The 18,964-nt window shown below is 31.5% G+C and overlaps 1 protein-coding gene across 4 annotated transcripts in view; it reads left to right on the forward strand.

Moving 5' to 3' along the window:
- The window catches only part of Pld (Phospholipase D), a 29,055-nt gene extending 10,091 nt beyond the window's left edge, over nt 1-18,964 (forward strand). For 3 of the 4 annotated variants that reach the window (XM_088233100.1, XM_088233115.1, XM_088233107.1), the window contains 16 exons: nt 522-672; nt 1,335-1,595; nt 3,169-3,289; nt 8,108-8,259; nt 8,635-8,766; nt 8,843-8,991; nt 10,003-10,235; nt 10,336-10,440; nt 10,525-10,664; nt 10,745-10,939; nt 11,241-11,903; nt 12,201-12,300; nt 13,104-13,274; nt 13,653-13,819; nt 16,279-16,519; nt 18,307-18,964. In XM_088233100.1, coding sequence (XP_088089226.1) covers nt 522-672; nt 1,335-1,595; nt 3,169-3,289; nt 8,108-8,259; nt 8,635-8,766; nt 8,843-8,991; nt 10,003-10,235; nt 10,336-10,440; nt 10,525-10,664; nt 10,745-10,939; nt 11,241-11,903; nt 12,201-12,300; nt 13,104-13,274; nt 13,653-13,819; nt 16,279-16,519; nt 18,307-18,753 — 3,428 coding nt within the window. In that variant the 3' untranslated portion in view covers nt 18,754-18,964. The remainder of the gene's footprint in view (nt 1-521; nt 673-1,334; nt 1,596-3,168; nt 3,290-8,107; nt 8,260-8,634; nt 8,767-8,842; nt 8,992-10,002; nt 10,236-10,335; nt 10,441-10,524; nt 10,665-10,744; nt 10,940-11,240; nt 11,904-12,200; nt 12,301-13,103; nt 13,275-13,652; nt 13,820-16,278; nt 16,520-18,306) is intronic. The other variant, XM_088233123.1, reaches the window with a different exon arrangement.

An 18,964-nucleotide genomic window follows, 5' to 3' on the forward strand; every position in this document is an offset into this window, starting at 1 on the left:
TATTTGAATTTTAAATTGTTAATTCTTTTGCAAAACGCAGGACTTGATCATCAGCGGCGTAGTATAAAATAAATCTAAATCATCACTGTATTGATTTGCAAGTCGCTGCATGCGAATAATTGGTGAATTCAATGAATAATTAGTACCATAATGATGACTGTAAAACAAAAAATTAAGTATTATTGGTCTATGTGGAATATGAAAGTTTATTAAAGTTAACAGCTACAAAGATAATATTTTCTTGTAACTGTTGTGTCTTTAAATAATAATATCATATTTTAAAAGTTTTTTTTTAACCAATTTATTTTTAATACAGAGGTCTATACACATTTTTAGTATGTATCACAAAACAAAGCAAGATGAACCTTAGAAATGGGCGACTCAATTTATTATTTTAGTTCTATGTGTTCTTTACATCTCTGGAAATTTTCTCTCATATAAAAGAATCTTGCTTATTTATCGTCATCAATGTTTTCATGTCTTTGTAATAATTCCTAATGCCACATTGGTGTTTGTTTCAGAATCTAACACACTACCATTTAACATAGTTCATAACCCGCCATTGAAATTTAAGTCTGTCCATCGAAAAGTGTTCATTCCCGGAGTGGAAGTTACAGTTAAGATAATTGAAAATGAGAGAAGTGTCACGGCACATTTACTTAGTCCAAATCTGTAAGTTTACTCTCATACTACATTCATTTTACTGACCCGAATCTAATTGGAACTATTTCATCTATCTTGAGAATATGTACATTAAACACTGAGCCTTTTTTCTCAAATATTCATTTTTCTTGAGAATATTGACTTAAGTACTAAGCTTTTTGTGCATCGTTGAACGTCTACTTCTATTCTAAAATATAATAATGAGAAGCCATTGTACATATGTTTTTTTTTGTTTTATCTTGTCAGTAAATGATTCTTTATTTGTGCATGTTTTTAGAAACAAACAATTAGCTTTTTTTTTTTTCCATAAAAATGCATTATAATTACAAACCAACAATACATAAATCATTTCATATAAAATAAGTTTGCTTGTTGCAGAAATTATCAATAATAACGATTAAAATAATTACAGTATTGGAGGTAAAAGCAACTACTTTTAAATAAAGAAAATTTAATCAGATTAAATTTACTGATGCTGATTTTGGGTTATTGTGTATTTTAATTGTTAGCGTTTCTTAATGACGTTTTATACAGCATTGCAGCATCCATTATATGGGTTGATGATATCTCATCATGATATGCCATTAGATTAAATTTATCCAAAAGTTTCTAAAATACATATTCATATTTTAAAAATATTTTTGTTCATTCTCCTTTATTATACGTTTCAGCTACACGATACTTCTATCCCATGGCGATTTCACCTGGACAATCACAAAGCGATACAAACACATTTTAAGTTTGCACCAAGACCTGACTGTCTTTAGAGCTGGTCTGAACATTCCTTTTCCTTCGAAGACTCACAGAGAACTTCGCAGCAGTTTCCGTTTAAATGTGAATGCTGCGGAGCGAGCAGCTTTGGACGGGAAACCGTTAGCAGCGCCCAGAAAGCTTACGAGTCGCTTGAAAAAGAGACCAGGGGCTCTGCCTAGGTAAGCTTCGTAATACGATTTATTTTCGATCTATTTCTTTTATAACTGGAAAAAGAAGTTGTCCAAATATTCTCTAGGTCATTTCGGATTACCTGTTTGTATATAGAAAAACATTTTCTTGTGAGATTTTGTAAGTACATACAGATTATTTTAGACCAAAATATTATTGTCATAATTAAACACAGTCGTGGGACATGTATGAATGAGTAATAGGGTTTCCAACCCTATGTGATCATGTATTACAAAACATAAAACATTTTTTATTTTTCAAAAGTTAATATGTGCAAGCCTTATCTCCCAATTGAAGAACAGCGGTTATTTTGAATTAATTAGATTTTTTAAAATTTTATGTATGTACATCTTTTGGTATATATTGATGTTTTTTTTTAGTTCAAAATTTTGACCAATCTCTTATTTTTGACCAATCTGTTTTTTGTCGGCCTCGTGGTGTAATGGTCAGCACGTTTGCCGTGCAAAAGATCTCAGGTTTGATTCCCGATATGGTTGATATGAAATATTTATTTAAAAGGGTGTTTTCACACTAGAATATTTCATAGTCCCTCGACTGGTACCTAAAAGTAAGACTGATCATCTTACCTTCGTGTAACAAAAATGATCAAGATATGCTGCGATTGGTGTACCAATGCAGTGTCCTATGTACCATTAGGAGCGGAAAGGGAATGATATTTTTTTTGGTTGGCTGGAAGATATTGCTTTTAGCAATAAGTCCGTTAAAGTACGTATTCTTTGTACTTGAAGTTTTAAATAAATAAATAAATAACATATGGGACACCACCTTTTATATCCTTCCTGTTTTGTTGTTATTTAAATGCAAACCACAGCTGAAATTCTGGCTGGAAAATACATGACGTTTGATCACCCTAATGTATGTCAGGAAGATGTACGAGGAATTTCGTTCTCTCTGCTTACCCCTAGGAGAAATGGCTTGATGATAGTAAAAGTAGTTATTCTACTTCTACAATAATTAAAATTCATTTATTCGTTCTAAAAATTTATTTTAATGTGCCAATAAGTATTTTTGCTCATACTGATCATTGTAGTTTCGGATGTGACAGGGTTGAAAGAACACCCTGTATAATATAGTAGTACGTTTTTCTGTATTTATTAGTAACATTTTAAGTATTTTTTTGGGTTCCGAGAACTGCCTTGAAATGGTCACTCCACCAAAACCGTAGTATATTTGAACTCGTAATTATTGTTGCATGTCTGCTCTTTATATTTTATGTTTATATCCATACAGTGCTATTTATTATATTATATTTATTTATTATGTACTAGAACATAATATCAAAATAATGTAAATGAATGCATCGACACGGGTTATGCTCAGTGAGGTGTTCATATAGAAAAGAAAAAAATATAAGGTTTTATGTGAAATAAATCAAAAATATTATGTAAACCATGAAATATGTTATTGGTTTGATTTTACATATTTATCATATTATTTTTGACATACATATTACTATAATATCATTTTTTATACTAAATTAATGTTGTTAATATTCATGATTGTGTTTAAATATACGTTTTGGTGATACTGATATTTTTTCAGATTTCCTAAAAAACCAGAAGTACTAGTATCATTCGAAGACATACCAAAAAGAATGAAACAGCTAGAAGAATACTTGTATAATCTATGCAATATTACTATCTATAGAAATCATCATGCATTGGTAAGTGGCCATAGTATGTTTATTTGTTACTCTGTAACACCATTAAGGTCAAACTGCACTATAACATCGCTGCGCTTTTCACTTGCTAATAGCACTACAGCTGGAATAGCGCGGCAGTGCGTGTCACTATATTAACCATTTGCATCCTGGGTGTCGAACAATGTAGACGACGCTTGCGAGTATATTTAGTATCACTATATTATCCTTGGCTCTACCCGACCGAGTTTCTCCAGAGTATGCTTGGCTACAACAATTTAGAGACTAGAAGGAATGTGTGACTACACATTTTTATCGATTGTTGCGCGGTATGATCGATAATTCTGAAATTATGATGAGCATTGGTTTGTATGTTCCTGATAATTACCTAAGACAGCGTCAGCAATGATTGTTTCATATTCCGATATTCAGGACCAACCTGCCTATGGTTATGCCTGTTGGAAGGGCTACCGCTATGCTGAACAACATCGCTCTGGATTTTGATCTGTTCCATGTATCCGAAGGGGTTTCCGGAGCAGGATTCTTCTACTACTTTGACACGAGTCTCTTTCGTGTATTTTTTATTTTTTTATTTTTTATAATATTTACGTATTGAATATATTTTTGTAATGTATATGTTATATTTTAAATAAATTAATTGAATTGAATTGAATCACAATGCCTTTAGATTGTGAGGAGGCAGAAAGAAAGGGCATGAAAAGGTTCTGGGTGCGTGGTATTCCCAAATCACGCAGTGACGTAGAAGAATATTATACACCGTTAATCATCATCATCCCCCTCCAACATCCACACCGATGGTGCATTGGAACACCAAATGCGATCAATTTTTTATTTTTTAAGATTTTTACCAGAGAATAGCAATCAAACCCAAAACACTCCCCCAAGATTCTGATTCTATTTCACTCACAGAACTCTATTCTTCGTCTACCTGGACACAGACAAAATCAAATCGGAAGATTTTTATATTTTTTATTACCTACTAAGCCTCTATTGTAAAGGCTTGTCAGCGGGTGGGAAAGACAGGATTTGTAAGGAAGTTATAATAAATATAGCACCACACACAGACCAATTGAGAAAAAAATCTTTCTTGGATTTCTTTCTTGCAAGTGGTGGGAATCAAACCCGCGACGCCAGTTTTACAATTAGCCATCTAACCGACTGCGCCAGGGCGCGTGTCTGCCTATGAATTATTTTAGATGGTAGCGGATAACATTGAAAAAAACAGCATACAAAATTTAAAAGAAATATTAATGGCGAATGCGGACTGACTAGTATTGAGGAGACACAGTGAGTTATAGTGCACTATACTGCACTGGCACTATCGTCGCTGTGCTTCAAAATATAATTTTGCAGGCAACTCTGCCGCGCTCCGCGATGTAACGCATCTCTGGTGCTGTTCATCTAAAATAGTAAAAATATTTTTGCTGCGATGCGCTGTGCAATGCAGCACAGTGACGCTCTAATGCTGTTTGTCCTTTATTTTTAATTGTTTATAGTAAATATTAACAAGAATCGTTTGTTATACTGCCCAGGTAGATGATCATGAAATATTCATTATTATTTATTTTTATTTATTCATTTTTCCACATTATAAACAACAAATAATAAAATTAATGTGTCCTTATTCGGGTTACCCGTGCCGAGGACACTTAACAATGTACTACTTTTTTTTTTTAACTGTGAGAATATACAAAGAAAACTTTATATACAAAAAAAATTACAAAATGTTAAGAAAGTTATGATCACTAAGTATTAATATTATAAAACGCACAATAAAAGCATAAAAACATAACATAAACTATACATTTGTGGAGCAGGTGATTCAATATTGGTTTGGGCGAAAGAGACAATCCATTTTACTTCTACCCATCTCCACTGTCCATTTTTATTAGCCGTTTTGAACATTAATCGTTGCTAATTGTTTTAATGGTCAGTGGAAGTAGGTTAGAGATTTTAATTGCATAATACTCAAAATCCCTTTGTCCGAAAGTGGTATTAGTTTGTATTTGTTTAAGGTGTCTTTGTGTTGTGGATCTGGTGATTATATTATTTGTATGTGTTGTATTATGTCTTTCATTTGAGTAAGAATAGTTTTTGAATATGTAAGTAAATATTGTTTTAGCGTATAATTGCTTTGGTGCCATAAGTTGTGATTAGTGGAATATTTCTTCGGTAGATGTCTATATGAGAACTCTTAAATATTATTTTAATTATGGATTTTTGTGCAACAAATACACTATTAAAAACTGTCACTCAATGGTACTGGTTTTGCTCTTGCAATAATACGCATAGTATGTATAAGATATTTTGATCATCATCATTTCCTTTCTACACCTAATGGTGTATAAGGCACTGGATTGGTACACCAACCGCAACGTATCTTAATCATTTTTTTTTCATGAAGGTAAGATGATCATTCTTAGGCTTCAGGTGTCAGTCATTATGAAATATTCAATAGCCAGTGACTATGAAATATTTTACTCTAAAAAAATATTTTACATCAGCCATGTTGAGAATCAAACCCTAGACCTTTTGTATAGTAGGCAAACATGCTGACCATTAGACCAGGAGGCAGACAAAGAAAATATTTTCATTTAGAATAATATATAGAGCATAAAAATGAGTAAATTTTTACTTAGAACACTAATGCCCTTATTCAGAGACAAAACTCAATGTGAGGAAAATATATTTTACTGTTCTCACATTCAAGTTTTTTAATATTTATTTTTATTAACAGAAAATTAATATTATTGTTCTTATAATTTACACAAATATTTCAATTTTGCTGGCCATTTTCTATGACTTGTAAATAACTCACTATTAGAAAATGGAAATCAAGTTGGGGTAGAGTGGGGTTCGAACCTCGGACCTCTGATCCATGAGCCCGCAACACTAGCCAGACAACAGACCACAACCCGATTCAAGTTATTCTCTGCATATTTATTCATTTATTTACAAACATGTAGTTTGTTACCCATTATTTGAGACATAAGTCCCAACTCCATGGGACTAAAAATCCTGTGTTGAGATATATGAGATCAGAATGTACTTTACTCACCTTTAGTTTTGTCGATGATGATGATCGATTAAAATTCTTTTGGAGAACTTGCCTAGATGATTATTGTAATGGAATATTTTATATTCAATTGCAAATTTTATTATGTTTGTACGAGATTTAAAAAAATGTTGTCTCTCTGTTAACGAAATGCGGTCCGTATAATTTAAAAATGAACATCATTCAATTTCGAGTAAGGTTGGAATATTTGAGTAAAGGAAAGGAGCACAGAAATGGAACTACCTTTGATGCGATGAGGATGTTCTTCTATTTTGGGCACTGGATAGTGAAAATTCAATATGAATTATGATATTAAACAATTTATTATAATAACTTTCACAACTACGCACTACGATTCCAAGAATTCATATGAAATGTGTTGTAATGTCAAAATGTTATTTGTTTTGTTCCAAATGTAAAGGTTCTATTATTGTATTTCTTCTATCTTGATGGTCGGTAGGTACCATGAGGATGGGTCAAGGGAAGTATAGGAAAGAATGGTAATTGGCCAGGAATAATATTGATAAATGCTGTTTTATATGAAACACTCACTATTATTCTGTTTTTTTTAAAAATTTATTTATTTATTTATAAAATATTCATTTGTGGTTTTTAATGCTTTTTTCATTAATCATTCTTTGCCCTAAATATTCTATGACCCAAGGCCAAGGCACTGGCCTTGTTTCACACATTAGATTTAGTCACTTGCTTGATAATGTGTGCTTAAATAAGTTCCAGGATATGGAAAAATGATAATTGTGGTTTTTTACTATTCTTGGAAAAAAAACAACTTCCTGTTTTATTTTACACTAAAATGTTACTATTAGGTTTTACGCAGTGTGGTTTTATTACAAATACATATGCATTTATAATATTATAATGCATTTCCTTTTTAATCAATTTATTATCTTAGTAGACACGATTGTGGTTATAATTCTTAGATATTTAATATCCGAGTTATCGAGCTTAGAGAAATATCAAATAATGATAGTGTTTGTATTATAGAATCATATTTTATCATAATAATATGAATACTGCATTATAAAATGTTTAATGATAAAACATCTAACACCATGTCCTTCTAAAAGGACAGCCTGGGGAGAACAGGTCCTGTCAGCAGGACTCATTGAATGGTATGATTAGTATGACTGTCGAAAATGTAACTTTAATAAATAAAAAAAATGTAACTTTTGCCTGTGCTTGAAAGCCATGTCCTAATATACTGACTGCCGTATTGTCTAGATTGATTGTAGAAACACGATTCAAAAACTCACTAAGAGAGAAAGAGAAGCACTACATATAAAAAAGTGCATCCTGCTAACAGGTCTAGAAATCCTCATTTATCATAATAAAGCCCACCCTACTGGTAGGTCGCAATGTCCTGCTGGTAGGCTCTGGAAATTCTATCATCAATGTTTCAAAGACCATTCAAAAAATATTTTTAATGAATAAACCATTCAAATTAAATCAAAATATTGGAACACAAGTGATACTTTAATCCACAAGTTTAACACTCGTGTTTTATTTATATAATAAATTACAATGAACTTCCATCAAGAATTTTCACTTACAAACTTAAATGTTTCAAAATATTGGTTTAAAAAAATCATGCTCTTTGATCGATAATGTATATTTTGCTATTTGTATGGATAAAATTATATGTAGCTTTATCGAAAAGCTGCCTATTCATTTATATTTGATTGTTCCTTCAGTTCGGCGATCTATTTATATTTTTGCTAAACATTCTTTACATTTTTTTATTTAAGGTTAATTTTTTGGAGATATCACACCTATCATTTATAAATGATCTTGGAAGCAAAGGAAAGGAAGGAATGGTTTTAAAAAGGGCTGGATCAACTTTACCAGGGCAGACGGGGTGTGATTGCTGCGGACTCTTACATTATGGCATCTGTAACAGGTAAAACACATCAACTTTATGTAGAAAAAACATTATGGATTATCTGGATAACCTAAATTCAACAGTATTATTCTTAAGTATTCTTATTGCTCCAGTGGCCCAGCCGAAAACCAATTAAATATTATGTAGTTCACAGCATTCAATTATTAATTTTTATATTACTTCATTTAGAGTAATCTTATTATATTTATGAATAATTCATTCTATATTTATGTTAACAATGCTAGCAATAATGAAAGAGTTCATAATGCAAGTAACCTTTGGAACTAGTTACCATAGAGCTCAAAGTGCCTTATTGTTTTGTTACTGTGCTAAACCGAACTTTTATATTTTTACTGAAAAATAATTCAATCGTGTTGTGACTTCTATTTTCAGGTGTAACTTTTTCTGCAGTTATTTTACATGTGGTAAATGGCGAGAACGTTGGTTTTTCTTAAAAGACTCTTGCTTCGGATACATGAGACCGAAAGATGGTGCCATTACTGGAGTTATGCTGTTCGATCAAGGGTAAAGATATTTTTATTTGTCTCACTTTATTTTTTCATTGGCTAATATTGATTATTTATTATAATAATTATTTCAGCTTTGAGATTTCAACGGGAATGTACTCAACGGGGCTAACTAATGGCCTACAAATATTGAATCTTAACAGACAAATGATAATTAGATTGTGGACGAAGAGGCAAAGCAAAGAATGGAAACAGCAGCTACAAGAAGTGGCAAATTCAAAAGGTAACAAATAAACCATTAATAAATTATTTTAATATAAATTTAAAGAATATGTTCTATTTCTATGTTATAAACTGTGGAGTAATGCGGGTACATAGAATTAAGAATAGTCCAAAAGGAGCGTAGAATCATATTTGAATACATTGGACTGTGTCCAATAATTCCCCCAGTATGCCTCACTTTCTAAAAAAATATACATAATTACAACACAAATGTAAGGTAAAAAAAAGCAATCTGTTAATTTCTCTAAAATTTTATTGTGCATGCGGAAATATTGATTGAGAAAACAAAGTAGATAAAAAGGGTCATTTAATAAGAGTAATTGAATTAATGAACTTTAAACTTAAAATATAAAACAAATTTTATTTTACGTAAAACGGATATTTTTATATCATGTTAAATAATATTTGATGTTTTAAAGATAATGTCGGTCAAATGTCCACGATAGAGTTGTTTAATCTGAGATCCAATTTTCATTAGTTCTCTCATATGAGCAAAGTAGGGTAAACAAATTTACTACCCTGGCAACACTAACGAAATATTCATTTTGTTTTTTCGACAATCTGACAGATGGAAAAATAATTCAATTTTTAAGTAATGCATTTGTTACATACACATTCATTTGCTAATTACACGTGAAATGTGATTGCATCCTGTTTCTTTAAGATCCTAGCAGTATTTCTACACTTTAAAAGGACACAACAAGACATAGTTGAATTCAAATCAGGAGTTGCGTACTGAGCAACGTCTACAAAGAACCTAATGGGTCAAAACGTAAACCTACTAATTTATGAGTAGTTTAGTCGCCTTTTGTTTGATGTGCGTATGCGGTTTCTGGAATATTCCTAATTCTATGTGCGGGTAGTTAATCAAATGCTGTTGCAATATTTTTACAACATATTTACAAAAAGTATGTCTGCTTTAGCTAATCTTTTCACATCATACCTAAAAAAGACAATATTCTACTGAATGAAAAATTATGTTTCTATATTTTCTTCTTCTTATTGCATATAGCTCGAGACTTTACATCTCCGAACCCTCACCACTCCTTTGCTCCTGTAAGAAGTGCCACTAAAGCTTCTCACTTTGTGGACGGAGCGGGGTACTTCAGCGCTGTGGCGGATTGTCTGGAGGGTGCTAAAGAAGAAATCTACATTACCGATTGGTGGCTAAGCCCAGAAATATACCTCAAACGTCCGGCAACAGGGGACTACTGGAGACTTGATCAAGTTTTAAAAAGAAAAGCGGTAAATATTAATCAACATTAGAGTTTACTTTATTTTATGCTTCCCCTATCTTGTATGTACTATACTCTGTAGTTTACTAAACCGTAATCACTTGTTACAGGCTCAAGGAGTGAAAGTGTTTGTTCTTCTTTACAAAGAGGTGGAAATGGCTCTAGGAATCAATAGTTTCTACAGTAAAAGTCAACTTACTTCTGATAATATAAAGGTATATTCTAATAGAATACACAATTGAAAATATTGTAGCATTACCTTAGTAATACAGATGTATTATAATCACAACTTTTTATAGGTTTTACGCCACCCAGATCACGCAAAAGTAGGAGTTTTCTTATGGGCTCATCATGAAAAAGTCGTCTGCATTGATCAAAGTATTGCCTTTATTGGCGGTATCGACTTATGTTACGGAAGATGGGATGATCATCATCATAGGTAATGTCATTTACATTTTACTATCATTAAATATTTCTGCAAATCAGCTCCAATTTCTATTGATTATGTTGTTTTGTTAGATTAACAGATATCGGAAATGTGGCACGAGACCTGGCAGCGCGCCCAAAGACTAAAAAAAAAACTTCGAGTAGTCCCTTAGGAAATGATGATTTCATCCAAATATCATCGAGATCCAGTGATGATATCGGAAATGGCGGAAATTCTCCAGAAGATATTAACCAAGCTGTAAACGATTTATTCAAAAATGAAAAAAGGTTAGTACAAAAGCAAGAAGGGCCTTTATACTGATGATGAGTGTATCGGTAAAATGTGTATAATAGGTAAAAAAATTGCTTTTATTTGTATGTTTATATGATAAATGTTAATAGTAAAATTTTGTTTTACTCTTAAAAGGCTGTGCTAAAAAATTCCTTTACACGGGGTGCTGTAACATTGTTTTACCTCAAGCAAAAGTCAGAATATTCTGAAGCTCAGACATTTGAAAAAAAAAACATACATGCTGTTAAATAATTCCTTTTCCATAATTTATAAAAATCATCTTTTTAATTCTTACAGCGAACAACCTCAATCTAATGATTTTCCACTTAACCCATTACCTGTTCCTATGAGAAATGATGACTCGCTACCAGTTTTACATCCCGGAGATAACTTGCTCATGCCGCCTTCTCGCCGTGCCTCCGGAACAGTATTTTTAGATGAGCACTACAATCCCGAATTCAATCACAGAAAAAATGTCATAGACACAATCACTGGAAAAAGTAAAGATTTCTTAAGTCTGTTTGGCGGTGATTCGCCAGAAGTTCCATCCTCGGCTAATGAAGAAAGAGAGAAAAAGAAAGCGGAACGATATGCAGCTTCAAATAGGAATCTCTTCTTCCCAGATAACCAAGGAGATAGTATTGCTCTGATATCTAGTAGATCAGGGTTGGCTGATATTATAGAAGATGAGGTCAAGTTAAATATGCACGATCAATCTGTACAAGAAGCCATTAATGTAATGGACGAAAACAATAAGCTTTGGATCGGCAAAGACTATGGAAACTTCATTGTTAAAGATTTAACGAATCTCGATGCGCCGTTTGTAGATTTAGTGGATCGGTACACAACTCCTCGCATGCCGTGGCATGATATAGCCATGATGGTAGAAGGAGAAGCCGCCAGAGATGCTGCAAGACACTTCATTCAAAGATGGAATGCCCACAAATTGGAGAAAGTAAAGTAAGATACACAACATTTTAAATACATACTTACACAGTTATACAAACCAAACTTTTCTTGGGTTTATATGACAACTTTATTCGCGATGCATTTTGCGTTTATTTTATCTCTTATGTCTATTTTTTAAATTAACCAGTGTGAATGTTTATTATACATTCAACTTATTTTTTACAGTGCAGTAATAATTAAAATGTTTTATTTCTTTCAAACATAATGTAAAGATGAATCCATAATCTTTATTAGTTAAAGGAAAAAAAAAATCTTTTATGCATCTCAACCACTCAATTTATTTTTCAGGAACAATCTCACTTACCCGTTTTTACTTCCAAAGTCCTATTCAAATATTATAGTACCTGATTTACTACCCAATTTGGAAAAATACACTGTCACAAGCCAAGTAAGCTACACTTTCAAACAAATAAATATATCTACAGTGGAAAGGAAAAAGTTCCTATGCGACATGTAGCTAACTTTACAGAAGAGCCAGTGAAAGTTTTTTTATTTTATTTATAAAAAATCTCATATTTTATTTTTTTATTTAAATTATATTGGTATTACGTCAAAATAATAGGTATATGAGATTTTTTATTATTAAAAAAAATAAAAACTTTCATTGGTTATTCTGTAAAGCTGCTACATGTCGCTTAGGAACTTTTTCCTTTCCACCGTAGATACATATAATAAGGAAATATCAATTTTTTTTTTCAATTTTAAGTTAATAAGGGTCTATGAAATACTGTCGAGTAAAAAAAATTTTTTTTTCACTGTACAATATTGAATTCCCGTGAAAACGGTCCATTGCATTGGCTACACCCCTAAGTAGTAGTGTAAATTTTAAACTTTGTTTGTGACCGTTCAAATTTTAATTGAACATTGTTACGAATCTTGATGTCACAATTATCAAGACCAAACATGTCGCATTTTTGTAAGGACATGTTTTTTAATAATTTCTTTTTTAAAGTTATAAATGAAAACATTTCTCCGCAATATCCATATTGATTTTGAAAATACAATTAATTGTTCTAAATCCATGTCATATGTTTTTATCGGTATTCGTAGTATGTGATATTTCCCTATTCAATAGTATGTACATAATTCATTACTCAGTGTATTCATTACACTGTACAACACTGTCTGGTGTCTAAATCACTTTTCTGGCTCTACTTATATATGTACATGAGAAATGTGTATTGTTTTTAGATTTTACGTAGTTTAACGTGCTGGTCAGGCGGATTTGTGGATACAGAGTCCATAGAACAAAGCATACATGAAGCCTACATTGAAAGCATCGCCAGAGCACAACACTATGTTTACATTGAGAACCAATTCTTCATTTCTCTTTCATATAACAACTTTTACGTTAGAAACCAAGTAAGCAGTGTTTTTATTTTTTTATTATCATATTATATTTATATAAAATTACACATTTCTTCAAAGTTTCTTTGACTGCACGTACCACTTGATTTTTTATAATTTAATAATCGACTAGTTTCGGCAAACACACCGTAGTTTCTTTTAGAGTTTGCCGAACATATTCTTACAAATAATCACTCATTTAACTTTGAAGATGGTATTAAAATATTACATATATATTTCGTTTTAATAAATTGAATAATAATGTTCCGCAAAGTTATTGCTTCGAATATTCAAAAAAATAATTGTAATCTTATACATTTATTCACCAGTTTCTTAATGATGTTGCTCACTGATTGAGGTTTTTCTCATTTATTTTGATCTTTATTATTACAGATAGGAGAATCCTTATTTAATCGGATAATGCGGGCACATAAATCTGGTACTGTATTCAGGGTATTTGTTGTGATGCCCCTTTTGCCCGCCTTCGAAGGAGAAATCGGAACTTCGAGCGGAACTTCTCTTCATGCAATTACACATTGGAATTATCAAAGTATTTCACGGTAATTATTCCTAATTTTCATTGCGTAATTAATAACAATCAATAAGTTATCTGGACAAACCTTGACCAACACCAGTCTGCTATTGGTTGCTCGGAAGATTTCGCCACCAACAATAAGCCTACCAATGTACATACTATTGTACAAAAGTCAAAATAAATATTTGACAAGAATGGGGCACTGGCTTAAGAAAATATTAGTTAAAAAAATAATCACTTTTATTGGTGGTTTTTGTGTTTAGTAAGACAGATTTCCGAATTATGTAGTTTTAAAACAAATACATGATGCCGATTACTGTTGAATATTAATGTGTCTTAGATCTCTTTTATTTGACATACTTGTACATATTTTATTTATTTAACACTTTATATACATATACAATATATTATATGCCTATAAGGGTATATTTCCTTAAGGCAATTTTCTTCCTACCTCCCCAAACCGTTCAGTTTGAGGAAATTACAGGTACATGAACATATTCTAAGGAACTATACCGAATCTTATAATTTTATACCAAAATTAAAACAAAAATTAACTAAAAAATAAATTAATTAACACCATACTTTGAAGAGAGGAGAGGAGATGGGAATATTTAGATAGTGCCATTTCAATCTTGATTTAAATGTAAATATCTCTAGTCTCTAACATTCGTGGGTAGATTATTCCACAATCGAGCAGCTACAACTATGAAAGAGGAAGCAAAAAAAGTAGAGTGGTGAAAAGGTATATTAACCTATTAGTATCTATTAACAATATTTTTTGTATGTCCTAATGTTTGTAGACAAGGCTGAATTTCACTCAAAATTGAAATTCATTGTAACATAGAGAAAAAAGTTTTTGAGAACGAAAATGGAAATCTGAGCATTTACAGGGTTTATGAACTGCCATTGGCTAGTTAGCCAAAAATATTTTTCCTGTTTGTTTCAATGAATTTCAATGTTTTTACAAGTTTATAAAAAATATTCCATGCCCAAATACTTTTTTTTTGTAAAATGAATAATGGCTTCTTATTATTTACCCAAATATCTTCATTTTCAAACCGTTTTCTAAAATCAAAATTAACCTCTGCTGGAAAAATAGATATCGATTGTGGTGGAGTGCCATAACACTACCACGGAATCAGAACCCAGTTTTTAACTTAGTAAATGTATATTTTTGCCTTTATACACATACTTATACACCGAATGGTGCATAGGACCCTGTATTAGTACACCAATTGCAGCGTAACTTTATTATTTTTTTATTACATGAAGGTAAGATGATCATTCTTACACCTCAGGTGCTAGTCCAGGGACAGGGATAGTGTTAATACAACATGTAAAATAATGTCAACCTTGTCAGAATCTCGCATGGTAGGCAAATGCACTGACCATTAGACCACAGGGGGGGCAAATATTTTACTGACTAATTTTGTTGCTACCAGCTCTCACTATCGATGCTTTTATCTGCTAACTTAAAATTACAAACATGGATAAATGTCATATACCACATAATAAATTTAAAATATTTTTGTGAGTCAAAACATAAAAGCTTTAACATAATCTTTTCGTTTGCATAATAATCTCATTAGTAATTCTAAAAATTCAATGGTGTTTATTATCTTTCTTCTTGCTGTGTACTAATGTAGTTTGGATAAGAAACACTGAACACATATTGTTAGCAGATGTATCTAGTGTTCTCTTTCTGAGCACTGAAAATCAACATAATGTCATGCAGAAAGCTCAGAATAGGGGAATGAGGACAATATTGAGATGTGGAAGATATGCAAAAATTCAACATATGTTGACGGTACTAAACATGCTTTCGATAAAGCAAAGAGTAAATCTAAATACTTTAGTGTTAATATTTAACTTGAAAAATAAATGATTGCCCGAATACATGTTTTGTGATGTTCAGCGTAATAACGAAATTCATCGCTATCCTACGAGGGGAGGTGAAGGTTTCAGACTCGCCAAAACAAGAATCCAGGCAACTCAAAACAATCTGTATCATAAAGGACTTAAGATGTTTAATGAGTTGCCAAAAGATATTAGGGATGCTGGGTCTATCGCATCATTTCGTGGGATGGCGATGATTTTTGTTAAAAACAACATCCGTATAGGTAGGTAGAGTGTCATCGGAAAGCGTCTGGATTTTATAACAGTGTTTTGTTTTTGAAATTATTTTTGTTTATATATTGTTTATTAGTTAAGGTACAACTGGGTGTTCAAATTTCATTTGTACAACTATCTAAATAAATACATTACACATTACATAATATAGTGTAAATCTTTGGTAAAATTAAAAATTCTTAGTAAAGTTTTTTCACCTTGACAATGAAATAGTCATGTTCTGAAACAGGTCAGCGTATTAATTTTAATCGAGTGATTTTACATAAAATTTTTAAATGATTTCATTTAAAAGTTATAAAGTTAGTACTTTCATCATATTTTACATCGTTGTATTTTATTTGTATCTTTCAGCGGTAAAGAATCATTGATACAGCGCCTTAAAGATGCCGGTATTGAAGACCCTTCGCAATATGTCACATTTCATGGTCTCAGAACACATTCAGTGCTAGACGGAGAACCTGTTACAGAACTGATTTATGTACACTCCAAGCTGATGATTGTAGATGACAGACTTGTCATCTGTGGCAGCGCTAATATCAACGATCGTTCATTGCTCGGGAAGAGGGATTCCGAAGTTGCGGTTTTAATACAAGTATGTGTTTTAATAAATAATAACATCGCATTGGATAAATGCATTTGATATTCTGTCTCATATAAATTTTACTAGGTTATATAATATATCGTCGGTAAAAAGAGTAAGTGACTGATTTATTTATTAAACGCCCAGAGGGCTCTTATAATAAACAGCTTAAATGTATATAAATTATACAGTTGTAAAACATATAATAATAATAATTTCACTCATTACATTAAGTATGTTTTGTAAACAAATAAAGGAATGAAAGTAAAGAAGAATTTAAATGAAAGGAAAAACACATTAAGGCTGTAGTCGGTAAATTTTGTTTTGAAAAACGCATTAAAATGGAGAGCACAGAAAACACGTCCGTCTGCGGCCGCCAAAGGGCCGGTCTGAATTCAATAAAAACCTAAATAAGATATTGTTTAAAATTGAATATTACAACTAGAATTATGGTATTAAAAAAAAAAAATACAATTCTATAAAAAAAGGTTTTAAATAAACTATTTCGATAGTTTTTAATTTTTTATGGTATTACCGATTGCGTAATTTTACGTAGAAATAAAGGAAAATTTTACAAAAAATTATGTGATTTAAAATGCCTATATTTCTTTTCAAAAACAAAAAATTAAGATTCTGCCGCGGCCACTTCCTTGTTAAATTTATTATCTTCAAATCATTATAACAAATTTAAGTTCAATACTTTGTCTTTATTGAGATCCCAGATTCATAAGCTTAGTCTAAATTTGAAATGGCGTAATCTACCGGTCTAAAAGTAATTATATTTTCGTTACATAAAACTTTTAAGTACATTTTTTGATAGGAATACCTATAAAAAATATTGTTTTTATCTAACATATGATTTTAAATTTTTTTTTATTGCGCTATTTTTAAAAAACATTTGTTTTAAAATGGCAAAATCGTATGATTTCCTAATTTTGCGTTCGTTTTACCCGACTACAGCCTTAATAAGAGTTGGAGAATTGAGGTGATGACTATTCAGCGGATAGGATAGCTGATTTCATTGTAGCAGGAGTGGTGTGGAGTAAGTCCAACAGCTCTGCGTAATTATTGGCGGTTCTGTGCATGCGATCCAGGGGAGAATGGCGAGTTTAGTTTGTACTATTTTACTCTATTGATTCTACTACAGCTAAAATTTTAGTTATATACACCACTTTTTACAGAAATTTATTCAACGCCATATGAGCCAACACTCATGGATATCAGATGTAAATTTTGGCATTTACGTAAAAAACCCTCTTAATAAATTCACAAAATCAATAAATTATTATATTGCATAAATTGGACATGTTTGAAAATTGTTTTTTAGGTTTAAAATAAATTTTGTTTTTGGTATTTATTCTGCATAGCCCTAATAGTTTTACATCACACCTGTCTTACCTTCTATTAAGGCCTAAGTTCATGATGCACGGAAGGAATGCAGTAGTGATGTGATACCCAGTTGATTTTTGATAAAAATTCAAGAGTGTCAATACTCTTGAATAATTATGCATAAGATCTTTACAATCTTATTATTGTTCATTATATCAGAGGGTATTGGCAAATTAAGTTTAGTGTAATCGAATTTTACACGTTTTTGGTTGACTGTGGATGTAGTCTCCGACAGTACATTGTTTTGGAATTGATTAAAAATATATAAACTTATGTGACATGAACAATTTAACTTGATAGAAATTAAAAATACTATGTACATTGGAAATAAAACTCATATATACATTTCTAATTTCAGTGACATTGAATAAAACCAATAAAATGTTAATTTTAACTATTATAAATTCCAGGACGAATCATTTGAAGATGGCAGAATGAATGGAGAAATATTCCCTTCTGGTAGTTTTGCAGGATCCCTCAGAAAACGACTTTTCAGAGAACATTTAGGATTAATTGACAAAAAAGATTCAGTGCGTAAAATTGACCTTAAAGATCCTACTATCGATTCCTTTTATAATGACGTTTGGAAAGCAACATCCCAGATAAATACCGATACCTACGAAGAAGTTTTCCATTGCCTTCCAACGAATTCAGTGACAAGTTTCGCAGTGTTGAAGAAATATCAAGAAGAACATCGAGACTCTCTCTGGGTGAAGGATCCGATCATTGCGAACAGTAAGATAAGTGATATCAAAGGACATTTGGTAAATTTCCCTTTGGAATTCTTAGTTAGTGAAGTCTTAACTCCTCCGAATACGTCCATGGAGGGAATGATGCCAACTTCACTCTGGACATAAAATTGGTATGTTAAAAATCAATGTTTTAAGTTTAAGATTGATCCCATATACCAAATGACCAATTTTGTTTCTGAATCACTAAATGCTTCCATATCGTTGTGATCATAGAACAACAATGCATGTGCAAAAAATGCAACATTGACTTTCTTTTATATTTGATCTTGAGAAGGTTATATAAAGGCTTTATATTCCAGGTTTGAAAAAAATAAAA

The sequence above is a fragment of the Micrasema longulum genome, unplaced genomic scaffold (assembly GCF_059751315.1).
Source record: "Micrasema longulum isolate JH-2025_06_02 unplaced genomic scaffold, ASM5975131v1 h1tg000076l, whole genome shotgun sequence".
NCBI classification, from domain to species: Eukaryota; Metazoa; Arthropoda; class Insecta; order Trichoptera; family Brachycentridae; genus Micrasema; species Micrasema longulum.